The sequence below is a fragment of the Saccopteryx bilineata genome, chromosome 3 (assembly GCF_036850765.1).
Source record: "Saccopteryx bilineata isolate mSacBil1 chromosome 3, mSacBil1_pri_phased_curated, whole genome shotgun sequence".
In the NCBI taxonomy this organism is placed as follows: domain Eukaryota; kingdom Metazoa; phylum Chordata; class Mammalia; order Chiroptera; family Emballonuridae; genus Saccopteryx; species Saccopteryx bilineata.
Genome location: NC_089492.1, coordinates 268558251 through 268570950, shown reverse-complemented (window position 1 = coordinate 268570950; position 12700 = coordinate 268558251). Strand labels below are relative to the sequence as shown.

The 12700-nt window shown below is 44.9% G+C and overlaps 1 protein-coding gene across 2 annotated transcripts in view; it reads right to left on the bottom strand.

Annotated features, from left to right (window-relative positions):
- Positions 1–12271, bottom strand: part of RNF19B (ring finger protein 19B) — a 28352-nt gene extending 16081 nt beyond the window's left edge. For both annotated transcript variants that reach the window (XM_066269741.1, XM_066269742.1), the window contains exon 1: positions 11471–12271. In XM_066269741.1, the coding sequence (XP_066125838.1) occupies positions 11471–12126 (656 nt within the window). In that variant the 5' untranslated portion in view covers positions 12127–12271. The remainder of the gene's footprint in view (positions 1–11470) is intronic.
- Between the last annotated feature and the right edge of the window lie 429 nt (positions 12272–12700).

Sequence of the window (12700 nt, the reverse complement as noted above, 5' to 3'; positions counted from 1 at the left end):
GACTCTCTATCTCAGTAAAAGAAAAAAAAAAAAGAAAAAAAAATATATATAGTCAACGTCTAATGATACAAATTAGACAGCCAGTCAGGAAGCCTTGAATATTTCATGATCCAGTCTTACCCTACATAGTGAAAGTAAGTACTTATTAACAGATCTCTTTTTTTAAAATTATTTATTTATTCATTTTTTAGAGAGGAGAGGGAGAGACAGAGGGAGAGAGAGAGAGAGAAGAGACAGAGAGAGAGAAGGGGGGAGGGGCTGGAAGCATCAACTCCCATATGTGCCTTGACCAGGCAAGCCTAGGGTTTTGACCGGCAACCTCAGCATTTCCAGGTCGACGCTTTATCCACTGTGCCACCACAGGTCAGGCCCTTATTAACAGACTTCAAACCACCTTTTTAAAAAATAAGAACATTTGATAGGATTGACAATATCAATTTTGGGTACAGAATTGGGTGCCAAGGAAGTAAAATAAACCCAAATACTCATGAACCCAGAGCAATCTATTACCATAACAGAATTACATAGGGTATGAGATTTGGCATTTCTGTTTTTGGGTGCCTGGCCTTGCTCCTTACCCTTGACCCATATTGCATGCCTCTGTGCTAATTAAAATATTCAAACCTTAGCCTCCCATACCCAAAATGGGAGGTATAGATGCTTGCCACCTTTAAGTGTTACTAAACATGTTCTGAAACTGCACTTGAAATCTTGCCCTGACAGGTACGGTATAAATCATAGCGCTTTTTATTTTTTTGGTCCTAGTTCCTTGCCTTTGCATATTCTCTTCCTTCTGCCTAGTAATGTTCTTTTGTTACTTCGTGTATGTGTGACAGTGACAGAGAGAGGGACAGATAGAGACAGACAGACAGGAAGGGAGATGAGAAATATCAATCATTAGTTTTTCACTGTGGTACCTCAGTTGTTCATTGATTGCTTTCTCATATGTGCCTTGATTGGGGGGCTACAGCAGACTGAGTGATGCCTTGCTCAAGCCAGCAACCTTGGGCTCAAGCTTGTGAGCCTTGCTCAAACAAGATGAGCCAGCGCTCAAGCCGGCGACCTAAGGGTTTCGAACCTGGGTCCTCCACATCCCAGTCTGACTCTCTATCCACTGCGCCACTGCCTGGTTAGGCTTGTTGCTTCTTGCATGGGGAAATACTTATCCATGTAAGAACCAGCTCAAATGTCACCACCTCTATAAAATCTACAGTACTTAATCTCCCCAGGCAGCTGGTGGCCTGCTTCACGCTTGTGAACAATTACTTTACAATACTTATCACATTATATTGTAATTATCTGTTTATATGCATACTTGCACAGCTAGACTACACTCAAGGAAAAGTATCCATTAAAAAAAAAAATTCCGCCCCCCTCCCCGGCCAGTTGGCTCAGTAGTAGAGCATCAACCTGGCGTGTGGAAGTCCTAGGTTCGATTCCCAGCCAGGGCACACAGGAGAAGTGTCCATCTGCTTCTCTAACCTTCCCCCTGTCCTTCCTCTCTCTCTCTCTCTCTTCCCCTGCCATAGCCAAGGCTCCAATGGAACAAAGCTGGCCCGGGTGCTGAGGATGGCTGCATGGCCTCCTCCTCAGGCAGTAGAATGGCTCCAGTTGCAGTAGAGCAACACCCCAGATGGGCCAACCACTGCTCCCCAGTGGGCATGCCGGGTGGATCCTGGGTCAGGCGCATGTGAGAGTCTGTCTGCCTTCCCCCTCCCCACTTCTCATTTTGGAAATATATAAAAATAAATAAAAATAAAAATAATTTCTCCCCCACTTTTGAGAGAAAGAGGAAGGTAGAGGAGTAGGGAAGGGGAAGAGAGAAAGAAAGAAGCATCAATTCCTTCTACTTAGTTGTTCTATTTAGTTGTGCACTCATTGGTTGCTTCTCATATGTGCCCTGACTGGGGACTGAACTCATGACCCTGGCATAGGGGACAATGCTCTATCCATTGAACCACCTGGCAAAAAATATCCATTTATTAATTTCCAAGGTCTAGCACACTAGTTTATATTTAAAAGCCTATACTGAATGAATGCTAGAGATCTTCTCCTGCTTAGAGTTTTTTCACTTTCCCCAGGATATTCTAGCTCTTCTCCTGGGCCATTACTCTGCCCTAAAGCAATCTTTTAAACTTATCCATGTAACTATTGGCTTACTATATGTCAGGTACTATAATTTAATCCTAAAATTTTGTATAGACCACTTTAGGCCCTGGCTGGATAGCTCCCTCCATTGGTTAGAGCGTCGCCCTGAAGCGCAAAGGTTGTTGGTTTGCATTCCTGGTCAGGGCACATACAGGAACAGATCAATGTTCCTATCTCTCTTTTCCCTTCCTCTCTCTCTAAAATCAATCAATCAATAAAGATCACTTTAGGAGTAAACCTCTAAGTTCTAAAGAGGGCCATCTTGCCTGACCAGGTGGTGGCGCAGTGGATAGAGCATCGGACTGGGATATGGAGGACCCAGGTTCGAGACCCCCGAGGTTGCTGGCTTGAGCGCGGGCTCATCTGGTTGGAGCAAAAGGCTCACCAGCTTGGACCCAAGGTCACTGGCTCGAGTAAGGGGTTACTCGGTCTGCTGAAGGCCCATGGTCAAGGCACATATGAGAACGCAATCAATGAACAACTAAAGTGTCGCAACGAAAAACTGATGATTGATGCTTCTCATCTCTCCGTTCCTGTCTGTCCCTGTCTGTCCCTGTCTATCCCTCTCTCTGTCTCTGTAAAAAAACAAAACAAAAAAAAAGAAGGCCATCTTTTCCCCAGGTAGTTGGGAAAAACCATATCCTTGAGAGACCAAATCTGCCTTGACAATCTTGTTCTTCTCTCCTCACTGTATCCTGCTCTCACACTGGATCCTCTCCTGTATCCTGCTCTCTTAGCTTAGATGAGATTTCAGGATTTCTTAGTTAGAAGCTGAACAGAAGATGCAGGAAATTACACATTGCTAAGAATACAGATGCAGGCCCTGGCCGGTTGGCTCAGTGGTAGAGCGTTGGCCTGGCGTGTGGAAGTCCCGGGTTCGATTCCCGGCCAGGGCACACAGGAGAAGCGCCCATCTGCTTCTCCACCCCTCCCCCTCTCCTTCCTCTCTGTCTCTCTCTTCCCCTCCAGCAGCCAAGGCTCCACTGGAGCAAAAGATGGCCCCGGGCGCTGGGGATGGCTCCTTGGCCTCTGCCCCAGGCGCTAGAGTGGCTCTGGTCACGACAGAGCAACGCCTCAGATGGGCAGAGCATTGCCCCCTGGTGGGCGTGCCAGGTGGATCCTGGCCGGGCGCATGCGGGAGTCTGTCTGACTGCCTCCCTGTTTTCAGCTTCGGAGAAATACAAAAAAAGAAAAAAAAAAAAGAATACAGATGCAGCCTGACTAGGTGGTGACGCAGTGGATCGAGCATCGGACTGGGATACGGAGGACCCAGGTTCGAGACCCCGAGGTCGCCAGCTTGAGTGCGGGCTCATCTGGTTTGAGCAAAGCTCACCAGCTTGGACCCAAGGTCACTGGCTCAAGCAAGGGGTTACTCGGTCTGCTGTAGCCCCACGGTCAAGGCACATATGAGAAAGCAATCAATGAACAACTAAGGTGTTGCAATGAAAAACTGATGATGGATACTTCTCATCTCTCTCCGTTCCTGTCTGTCTGTCTCTATCTATCCCTCTCTCTGACTCTGTCTCTGTTAAAAATAAAAAAAGAATACAGATGCAGCCCTGGTCAGATAGCTCAGCTGATTGGAGCACCGGCTCTATATGCAAAGGTTACTGGTTCAATCCCCAGTCAGGGAACATACAGAAACAGATAGATCGGTGTTTCTGTCTGTCTGTCTCTCTCCCCTTCTAAAATCAATTAAAAAAAAAAAGATACATCCTCTTTTCCCCTTAAGTTCATAAGACTTTTACTAATTTTGTTATTTTCCTAAGTCTTTAGAAACATCATAATGTGTGACAAGCTAGACCACAGCATTTCCTAATTTCAGCCCTGGGGGGTGAAATTCCATTAGTATGAATCTGATTCTGTTTCAACAGACCCTGGTAGTTCAAGAAATGTGTTTCTATATTATCTCTATTTTTCTCAGCTCCAGGCCATGTAACTTCATTTACAAATCAACCCAGAGCTTCTGTAAGGGTGGTAGACATGGGCCAAGTCACAATGGTATAACCCTACTATCTTTCTTTTTCCTGCCCTAGTTAAACCCATGTCACCTCTTAGCCAGACAACTGCCATGAGACTATCTTATCTGGTCTCCTTATTCCCCACTAAAAACTCTAATTCTAAAAGATTATCTATCATGTTACTTTTGCTCAAAATGCTTAAAAAAAAGAAAGAAAAGAAAAAAAGTCTTTCACACCTAAAAATCTTGGCATGGCATAAGACAACCTGAATCCAGTCTGCTTTTCCAGACTGCTCTGTAGTCAGTCACTCCCCAGATCAATGCTTCCCATATTGCGCATTCAAAAGCTAACCAGACTAGACTGAAGACTTAGGTTTGTATTTTTATACCTCCATGCATTTGTTCATAACACTCTAATTTAAGGTTTTTTTCTCTACCCACTTATTTATTTGCCTTATATGAATTCCTACTCATATTTTTTTCAAGGCCTAGATCAAGTATTACCTCCCCTCTGAAGTCTTTCTTAACACCATCATGCAAAATCTTTCACCTAGCCTCTAAGCATTTTTCTTTAGTATTTGTTACATTGCATTTATCATCTATCTATCTATCTATCTATCTATCTATCTATCTATCTATCTATCTTCTCTACCAAATCAAATGCCCTGTAAAGAGGATCATGTTTAAGTCCTTTCTGTAATACCCAGTACTCACCTAAGGTTCAAATACGATACATATAGTTTTCCAAAGTGTCTGTTGAAAGATTATCTGTCTGTCCCGCTTGCTGTTATCTGTTTCTCCTCCAAAAACTGTGCTGTTTGTATTCTTTATTTTATTAAAATTCAACTATTTATTCAATTGTTCTAGGAGTTAAAGTGTCGGCCTGGAATGCTGAGGTTGCCGGTTTGAAATCCTGGGCTTGCCTGGTGAAGGCACATATGGGAACTGATGTTTCCTGCTCCTCCCTCCTTCTCTCTCTAAAAATGAATAAAATCTAAAAAAAAAAATTAAAAAAGGAAAGATTCTATTCACAGTATTGTAGAAAAAGTTGGAATATAGATATCCTCCTCTAGAGGAGCTCTCTATCTACTTAGAGATCAAGGCTCATTGTTAAATAAGGACATAGAAGGCAGGCCAGAATAACTGTTAAGGGAGTTCAAAGGGAAAGTTTCCGTTATTCCTTAAAGATGCCATAGAACAAATAAAAACATGTTTCCTGGTGATCTAAGTTTGGGAAAATTATACCAGATTGAAGAGTTACATTGCATTATTAGCATTAATAAGATTTATACTGGCCCTGGCTGGTTAGCTCAGTTGTCCCAAAACACCAAGGTTGCAGGCTCCATGCCAGTCAGGGCACATATGGAAAGCAACCAATGAATGCACATCTAATAACAAATGAATGGTTCTCTGCCTCTCTGTCTAAAATTACTGTACTGCCCCCATGTAATAAGATGAATCTTTATTCAAAAAATCTGGGGTCTAAAAACTGGATTCGTCTTATCCAGTGGTTGTAGATTTTTTTTATTTGTATTTCCCGCTTTTTTGTGCTTGTTTTTGTGCTCATTGTTAAAGACAGTGATTGGTCATCAGACACAGATGAGGACAAGCTAATAGATGGAAGTTTTGACAGTAATGAGGAGTTGTATAAATTTTATGATGAATAAAACTTGAGATCAATAACTTTATGTAATACTTTTTTTTCCCTTCAAATTTAGGGCCCCAAAATTAATGTGTATCTTATACATGGGGAAATATAGTAATCAATTAAGGTTGTGGGTTTGACCCCTGGTAAGGGCACATACAGGAACAGATAGATGTTTCTCTCTCTCAAATAAATAAATAAATTTAAACTCTAAAATTAATCAATTTTTAAAAACCCACAAGGTTTACACTGTGTATTAGCATGTTTTTTAAAAAAATTCATTTTAGCCTGACCTGTGGTGGCGCAGTGGATAAAGCGTCGACCTGGAAATGCTGAGGTCGCCGGTTTGAAACCCTGGGCTTGCCTGGTCAAGGCACATATGGGAGTTGATGCTTCCAGCTCCTCCCCCCCCCCTCTCTGTCTCTCCCTCTCCTCTCTAAAATGAATAAATAAAAAATTAAAAAAAATTTTATTTTAGAGAGGAGAGAGAGAGAGAAAGGGGGGAGGAGCAGGAAGCTTCAACTCCCATATGTGCCTTCACCAGACAAGTGCAGGGCCTCGAACCAGTGACCTTGTGTTTCAGGTCAAATGCTCTATCCACTGCGCCACCACAGGCCAGGCTTAGCATGTTTAAAGGGTCTTAGAAGCTCAAAAGGCTCAGAAATAAATTAGCTTTATTTTGTTCAATCCAGTATTTACCAAGCTTATCTGATCACAAAATATTTCTCTTTCCAGTAATGCCTATAAATACACCTTGGGAAATATTGACCTATGTGAAAAATAGAAAATAAGACCAAAGGATAGTTGGATACTGCAAAAGGGCTTAAATTATTAGGATAGATCATAGACATAATAAGTTATTAAAAACATAAGAAGTTGCCCTGGTCAGTTGGCTCAGTGGACAGAGTGTTGGCCTGGCTTGTGGAGGTCCTGGGTTCTATCTCAGGTCAGTGCACACATGAAAAGCGACCATCTGCTTCTCTTCCCCTCCCTCTCCCCCTCTTACAGCCAGTATCAACTGGTTCAAGTGCAGCTCTAGGAGCTGAGGATAGCTCAGTTGATTTGAATATCAGCCCCAGACAGGGGTTGCCAGGTGGATTCTGGTCAGGTCACGTGGGTCAGGTCCCTTGTGGGAGTCTATCTCCCCTCTTCTCACTTAAAAAACAAACAAACAAACAAAAGAAGTCCCCGTGGCCAGACAGCTTGGTTGCTTAGAGCAGTGGTCCCCAACCCCTGGGCCACGGACCGGTACCAGGCTGTGGGCCATTTGGTACCGGTCCGCAGAGAAAGAATAAATAACTTACCTTATTTCCGTTATATTTAAGTCTGAACGATGTTTTATTTTTTAAAAATGACCAGATTCCCTCTGTTACATCCGTCTAAGACTCTTGACGCTTGTCTCGGTCACGTGATACATTTATCCGTCTCACCCTAAAGGCCAGTCCGTGAAAATATTTTCTGACATTAAACCGGTCCGTGGCCCAAAAAAGGTTGGGGACCACTGGCTTAGAGCATTGTCCTCAAGTGTAGAGGTTGCTAGTTCAACCCCTGGTCAGAGCACATACAGGAATGGATCAATATTCCTGTCTATCTGTCTGTCGGTCTCTCCCCCTCCACCTTCCTCTCTTGCTAAAAATCAATAAAAAAATTAAAAAAAATAAGTCATCTTATAGGTCAGGAATGAACAGTTTTAAGCAGGTGTTATAAAATGTTCTACTTTAGAATGAGTACTTTGACAAATATGAGAAAGATTATTGGGCTGCAAGATGATGTAGATGGTGGGGAAGAAGGGGAAGATAGAACAAAAAGTTGTGATATAGAAGGTACAGAACAAATTAAGAGAAGAGGTCCAGAAAGGCTTCAGAGAGGAAAATGCTTCCTTCACTGACTGAGAAAAGCCTTGTCCAGGTAGCTTGCTCTTCCCTCATAAACATGCTAGAGACAAACAGAAACTTCCTGTTTATGGGATGGTCCAGTCCAGTTGTCCAGGAAGGCCAATAGCTGATACTATCTGCTATTGTCAGTTGGGAGGGGAGACACTGCAAGGAGACTATGCAATGAGAGGCTGGAGTAGTGGACCTGCACGAAGAATTTAGGTCAAGACAGCTTTATTGCCTATTCATTTGTAGAGAATCTCTGCCCTGTTGCCTCCTTTGTTCACCCCTCAGTCTTCTAGAGATTCTAAAAGGGTTTAAAGATTGACAACAGGGCACTTGAAAGGAAAACATTAATCATTTACACGATTTATAGGTTTCTGAAAACATCTCATATTGATCAACTGCACCATTTATTAGCTGTGAGACACTGGGTCCCATACAAACTTTTCTGCACTGGTTTCTCCCTTATGAGTTTACCACCATCTACCTGTATGAAATTTTTTCTGAATGAGGTTAGAGTTTGACGATTCTAAAAAACTATAAAAGTCAGTTATTTGTACTTTGAGTTAATTTTATCTCATTGAAAAGGGTGTTTTAAAGATTACACCTTATGGTATTGTTCTTTTTATTTATTCACTTATTTTTATTTTATTTATTCATATTTAGAGAGAGGAGATGGAGAGAGAAAGAGAAAGAGAGAGAGAAGGGGTGAGGAGCAGGAAGCATCAACTCCCATATGTGCCTTGACCAGGCAAGCCTGGGGTTTCAAACTGTCGACCTCAATGTCCCACTGGAATTGGTACCTATATATTCCAAATAAAATTGTTTCAAGTATGGGAAAAGAAAACCTCAAAACTCTTTTACTCTATTCTCCAAATGTTCTGTAAACAAATAATGAATATTTTAATATATACTGTTCTCATTATCATGAGTAATTATAGTGAAACCAGTGATCAGAACTCTAGAATGTTCCCCTCATCCTGCCAAATAAATACAAATAGACACACAAAGAGCAAAGAATGGACTTGATAAATTTGGCTGGTAAGAACTTGATCTGTGGACAGTAAAAATGTCAGGTATAAGAAGAAAAAATAACTGGAACTTAGGCTTCTGTTCTAGGGCTCATCCATGACTTTTACCAGACTCAGAAGAGTAGACCAATTTGATTAAAACAAAACAAAACAAGCTATTTTTTTCCTGGCACAAAATGAGGCAAAAGCATTGGTCACATCCCCAGGGAACCCAGACACCTGTTTGAAAAGTGACAGAATTTTTAACTTACACCTGATCTATCAAACACCTTTAACTGAAGATCTCAAAAACACTTTGTAAACATTAAAATTAAACCTCTCAAGCTAGGAAAGGGTTAGGCCTACTTCAGATAAGAAAAATAAAGTAGGTAAGAGGCTATAAAGAAAAAGAATCAGAAAAGAAAACAGATTCTAGCACTCTTCTCTCTCTCAATGTTGTTCTAAGGCAACATTTGATGAAATGACCCAAACAGTAGCATCCCCAATAATGCTAAAAAGCCCATGCTTTTTAAAACAGAGGCTGAGCCCTGGCCGGATAGCTCAATTGGTTAGAGCGTTGTTCCAATTGGTTAAGGTTTCAGGTTCAACCAATCCCTGGTCAGGGCACACACAGATGGATGTTTCTGTCTCTCCCTTCATCTCTAAAACCAATCAATAAATTAAAAACAAAAACAAAAACACCATGAAAGAGGTTGAAAGAATATTGAACTTAGTTGGAGTTAAGACCAGTGTTTCTACTAGTTACATGACCCTGAACAAGTCACTCAATTTATTTAAACTTCGGTTTCCTCACCTGTAAAACCAGACCAAATTTATCTTACTATGTTGTAAGGGTCAAATTAAATTATGTATGCCTGGCACATAAATACTCAGATGCCAGCTTTCTCTCTTTCCCCAGACATTACTGTCTTTAAACCCACAGATAAGATATTTTTTAAAAACTACATATAAAATTGTTGTAATTTTTTAACTAATTAAAAAATAAATTCTGGATGATAACTGATGCAATACTTGGCTAAAATAGAAAATGGCCTAATTCTTTAATGGTTTGGAGTTGTTACCAAGATTGTAAATTAATTCCTGTCCATATTTATTAATGTGAGCAAAGTCAGGATTGATTTCAGAGGAATAAAAAACAAAAAGGGAGCTTTCTGTATAAAGATAATAAGTGATGCCACATTTCTCAGTTAAAATTCAAGGAAACTCACATCTCAAAATAGGAGTTAATTAATATACTATTCAAAGATGAACAGTTCACTTAAATTCCTTTGGTTCAGAAAATACATCAATAGTGTCTGTAAAATGTGAATATTGTATAAATTAAACTCTTAAGGCCAGCTGGATCACGTGATATAAGCAAAAACTTCAAGAGCCTACCTATTTGGTTCTTTCTGATACTTATTAACTGAAAGTGAAAGTGATCTACCACAGATAAACAGGGTACATTTGACAACAACACTTCAAAGTAATTTAGAAACTACTCTCAGTGAGGTTAAATAACACACCCATCTCTAAACAAGTTTGGCAGAATAAATAGAAACTAACTCTTCTTACTTCCTTAGTCTATGTCGGCTTCTTTGAAGGAGACAAACAGCAGCATCATGAAAATCTTACAACAGCCTTGATATATAGGATACAATTAAAAGTCCTTCTTAACTCCTTTGAAGAACAGAACAGGAAGCTTTTACTAGCATTACACTACCGTCTGCAAGGAGTTCCTAGCATCTTTTTGTCCCCAAAATATAACACACAGAATAAAATTACTTGCCCAAGGTCAAAGAGCAGGTAAATAGCACAGTCTGACTCCCAAACACTTAGATTAGCCCCTCTTTGCTGCATGCAAGCATTCATAGGATGCACTGACTGGAACACACCATCAAGTTTTTAAAAACGGGAGGAGGAGGGTCTGTATCCACTGAATGCTCCCGATAGCTAAATCTGGTGGTCTTCTATCTCTACAGTTATGGCATATTTTTCTTACTGACCTTAAAAATTCAACATATATGATGCACTAAAGACTGTCACAATCACTCAAGATCAGAAGGGCTAGGAGGCAGATTTCCTCCTACCATACCAATCTTTTGGCATCCTTCTTCTGAGTGCCCCATTGCTTTCTGAACAAAGAAAGGGTCCACTCTTCACCCTGCCCAAAGCAGCAGCGTGAGAAGCACGGGGTGGGGGCCTCCCAAGAGCTTGGCAGAGAAGACACACATCGGCCGGGGTGCCCCCAGAGCTCTGCCCGTGAGTCGGCCTTTCCCCGTAGTGCCATTCTAGTCACCTCTATCCCAACTTTCAGCAGGGGTGGTCAGAAAGAGCACACCTTCTCCTGCAATGCTGCCAAGTCTGCCCCCAGCCAGACGGACACGCCCCTCCGAAGCGTGTCTTCTCCTGCAGTCGTCCGCCACACAACCCCTCACTGAGACAGCCTTACCTCTGGACAGAGGGAAATTTCCCCGACAAAAACCTGCCCTGCCTCCTGACTTGATGGATAGCTCCCTCCCCTCACCGACAGTCAGTTCAGGCTCTCGAGCAGGGGTGGGGTGCTGGGTGCCTCCAACGTACTCGCCTGGGCTTTCGGGGGATGACCAGTCACCAAACCACCGCAACTGCCACCTCCCTCTCCCTTCCGTGGATCATCCCTCAGCTCTTCCCCCACGTTTGGACACACAGACGGACGGACACACACACACACACGCTGCGCCGACGGCCGCCTCTAGGGGCGGGCCACACGCAGGTCCAGTCCCCAGGCACCGGCCCGGGTCTCCCCGGCCGGAGCCCGCCACCCCGGCGGCCACGCCCCCGCGCTCACCCGCAGTCCGGGGCTGGGCACCAGCGGCAGTCGGGGTCCGAGGCCAGGTAGCGGCGCAGCATGAACTCCTCGTACTTGTGCATGAGCGGCGGGTCGGCGAGCAGCAGGCGGATGTCGTGCGGGTTGAGTCGCTCGCTGCACTCGGGGCAGCTGATGGGGACCCGGCTCTCGCTGATCTCCAGGCGCAGGTAGTGGCGGAGGCAGTCCCGGCAGGAGCGGTGCGGACAGCTGAGCAGGCGCGGGGCCCGCTCGGGCGGCAGGCGCACCAGGCACAGCGGGCACTCCACCTCCTCCGGGCCCAGGCCGCCGCCCTCCGCCGCCTCCTCATCGTCGAACCCGGGCCCCGCCGCCGCCTCAGCCTCCTCCTCGGTCTCGGCGGCCGGCTCGGCGGGCAGCGCCTCAGGAAGCGGGGCCTGGGCCGGGGGCGCAGCCGGGGCCGGGGCCGGGGCCGGGGCCGGAGCGGGCGGCGGCGGCGCGGCCGGGGGCGGCGGCTCGGCCTGCGGTTTGGCCCGGGCGCGGCGGCCGCGGGCCGAGGAGGAGAAGACGCTGTGAAAGGTGAGGCGCCGGCGCCGGCCGCCGCTGCGGCACTTGGGGTCCGGCGCAGCCGCGTGTATGGATGTAGAACGCGGCGACTCGGAGTCCTTCTCGGAGCCCATGGCCCCCAGAGGCCGAGGAGCGAGCGGCGCCCAGCGCCGCCACAGCTCCTGCCTCAGCGCCCCCTCAACCGGCGCTGCTGCCGCCGCCGCCGCCGCCGACACCGCCCTCCCCGTGATAGAAACTGTGCAGCGTCAACGAAGTGGCTATAAAGCCTCCGCCCCTCACGCCGCTGCCCACTGCGCAGGCGCTTTGCTGAAACACCTCACAACCCGCACCGGTCGGGCGGAGGGGCGCGGAGCGGGGCCGAGCGGGGCGGGGCCTGGCGTGCTGGGGCGGAGCTTCACCTCTAACAGGACGGCCATCTTGAAGACATACTAACCCAATGGCTTTTGTTGGCTTCCTGCCCCCAATTCTGTCACCGCGTACCCCTATTGTTCCCAAGATGGAGTTTTCGGTTTGCCTTTCCTCATGGATAGTCCGAACGCTAGGAACTGAGGCTTCAGTTACTTCAGCTGTAAAGCAGACAAGGATAGATCAAATGGTGATTCCCAACTGGTCCACTTTCCAACATTTCTTTTCTTGTTGCTTATTAAGCAAACACCATTACTTAGAGAGAACATATCATTCACTAAG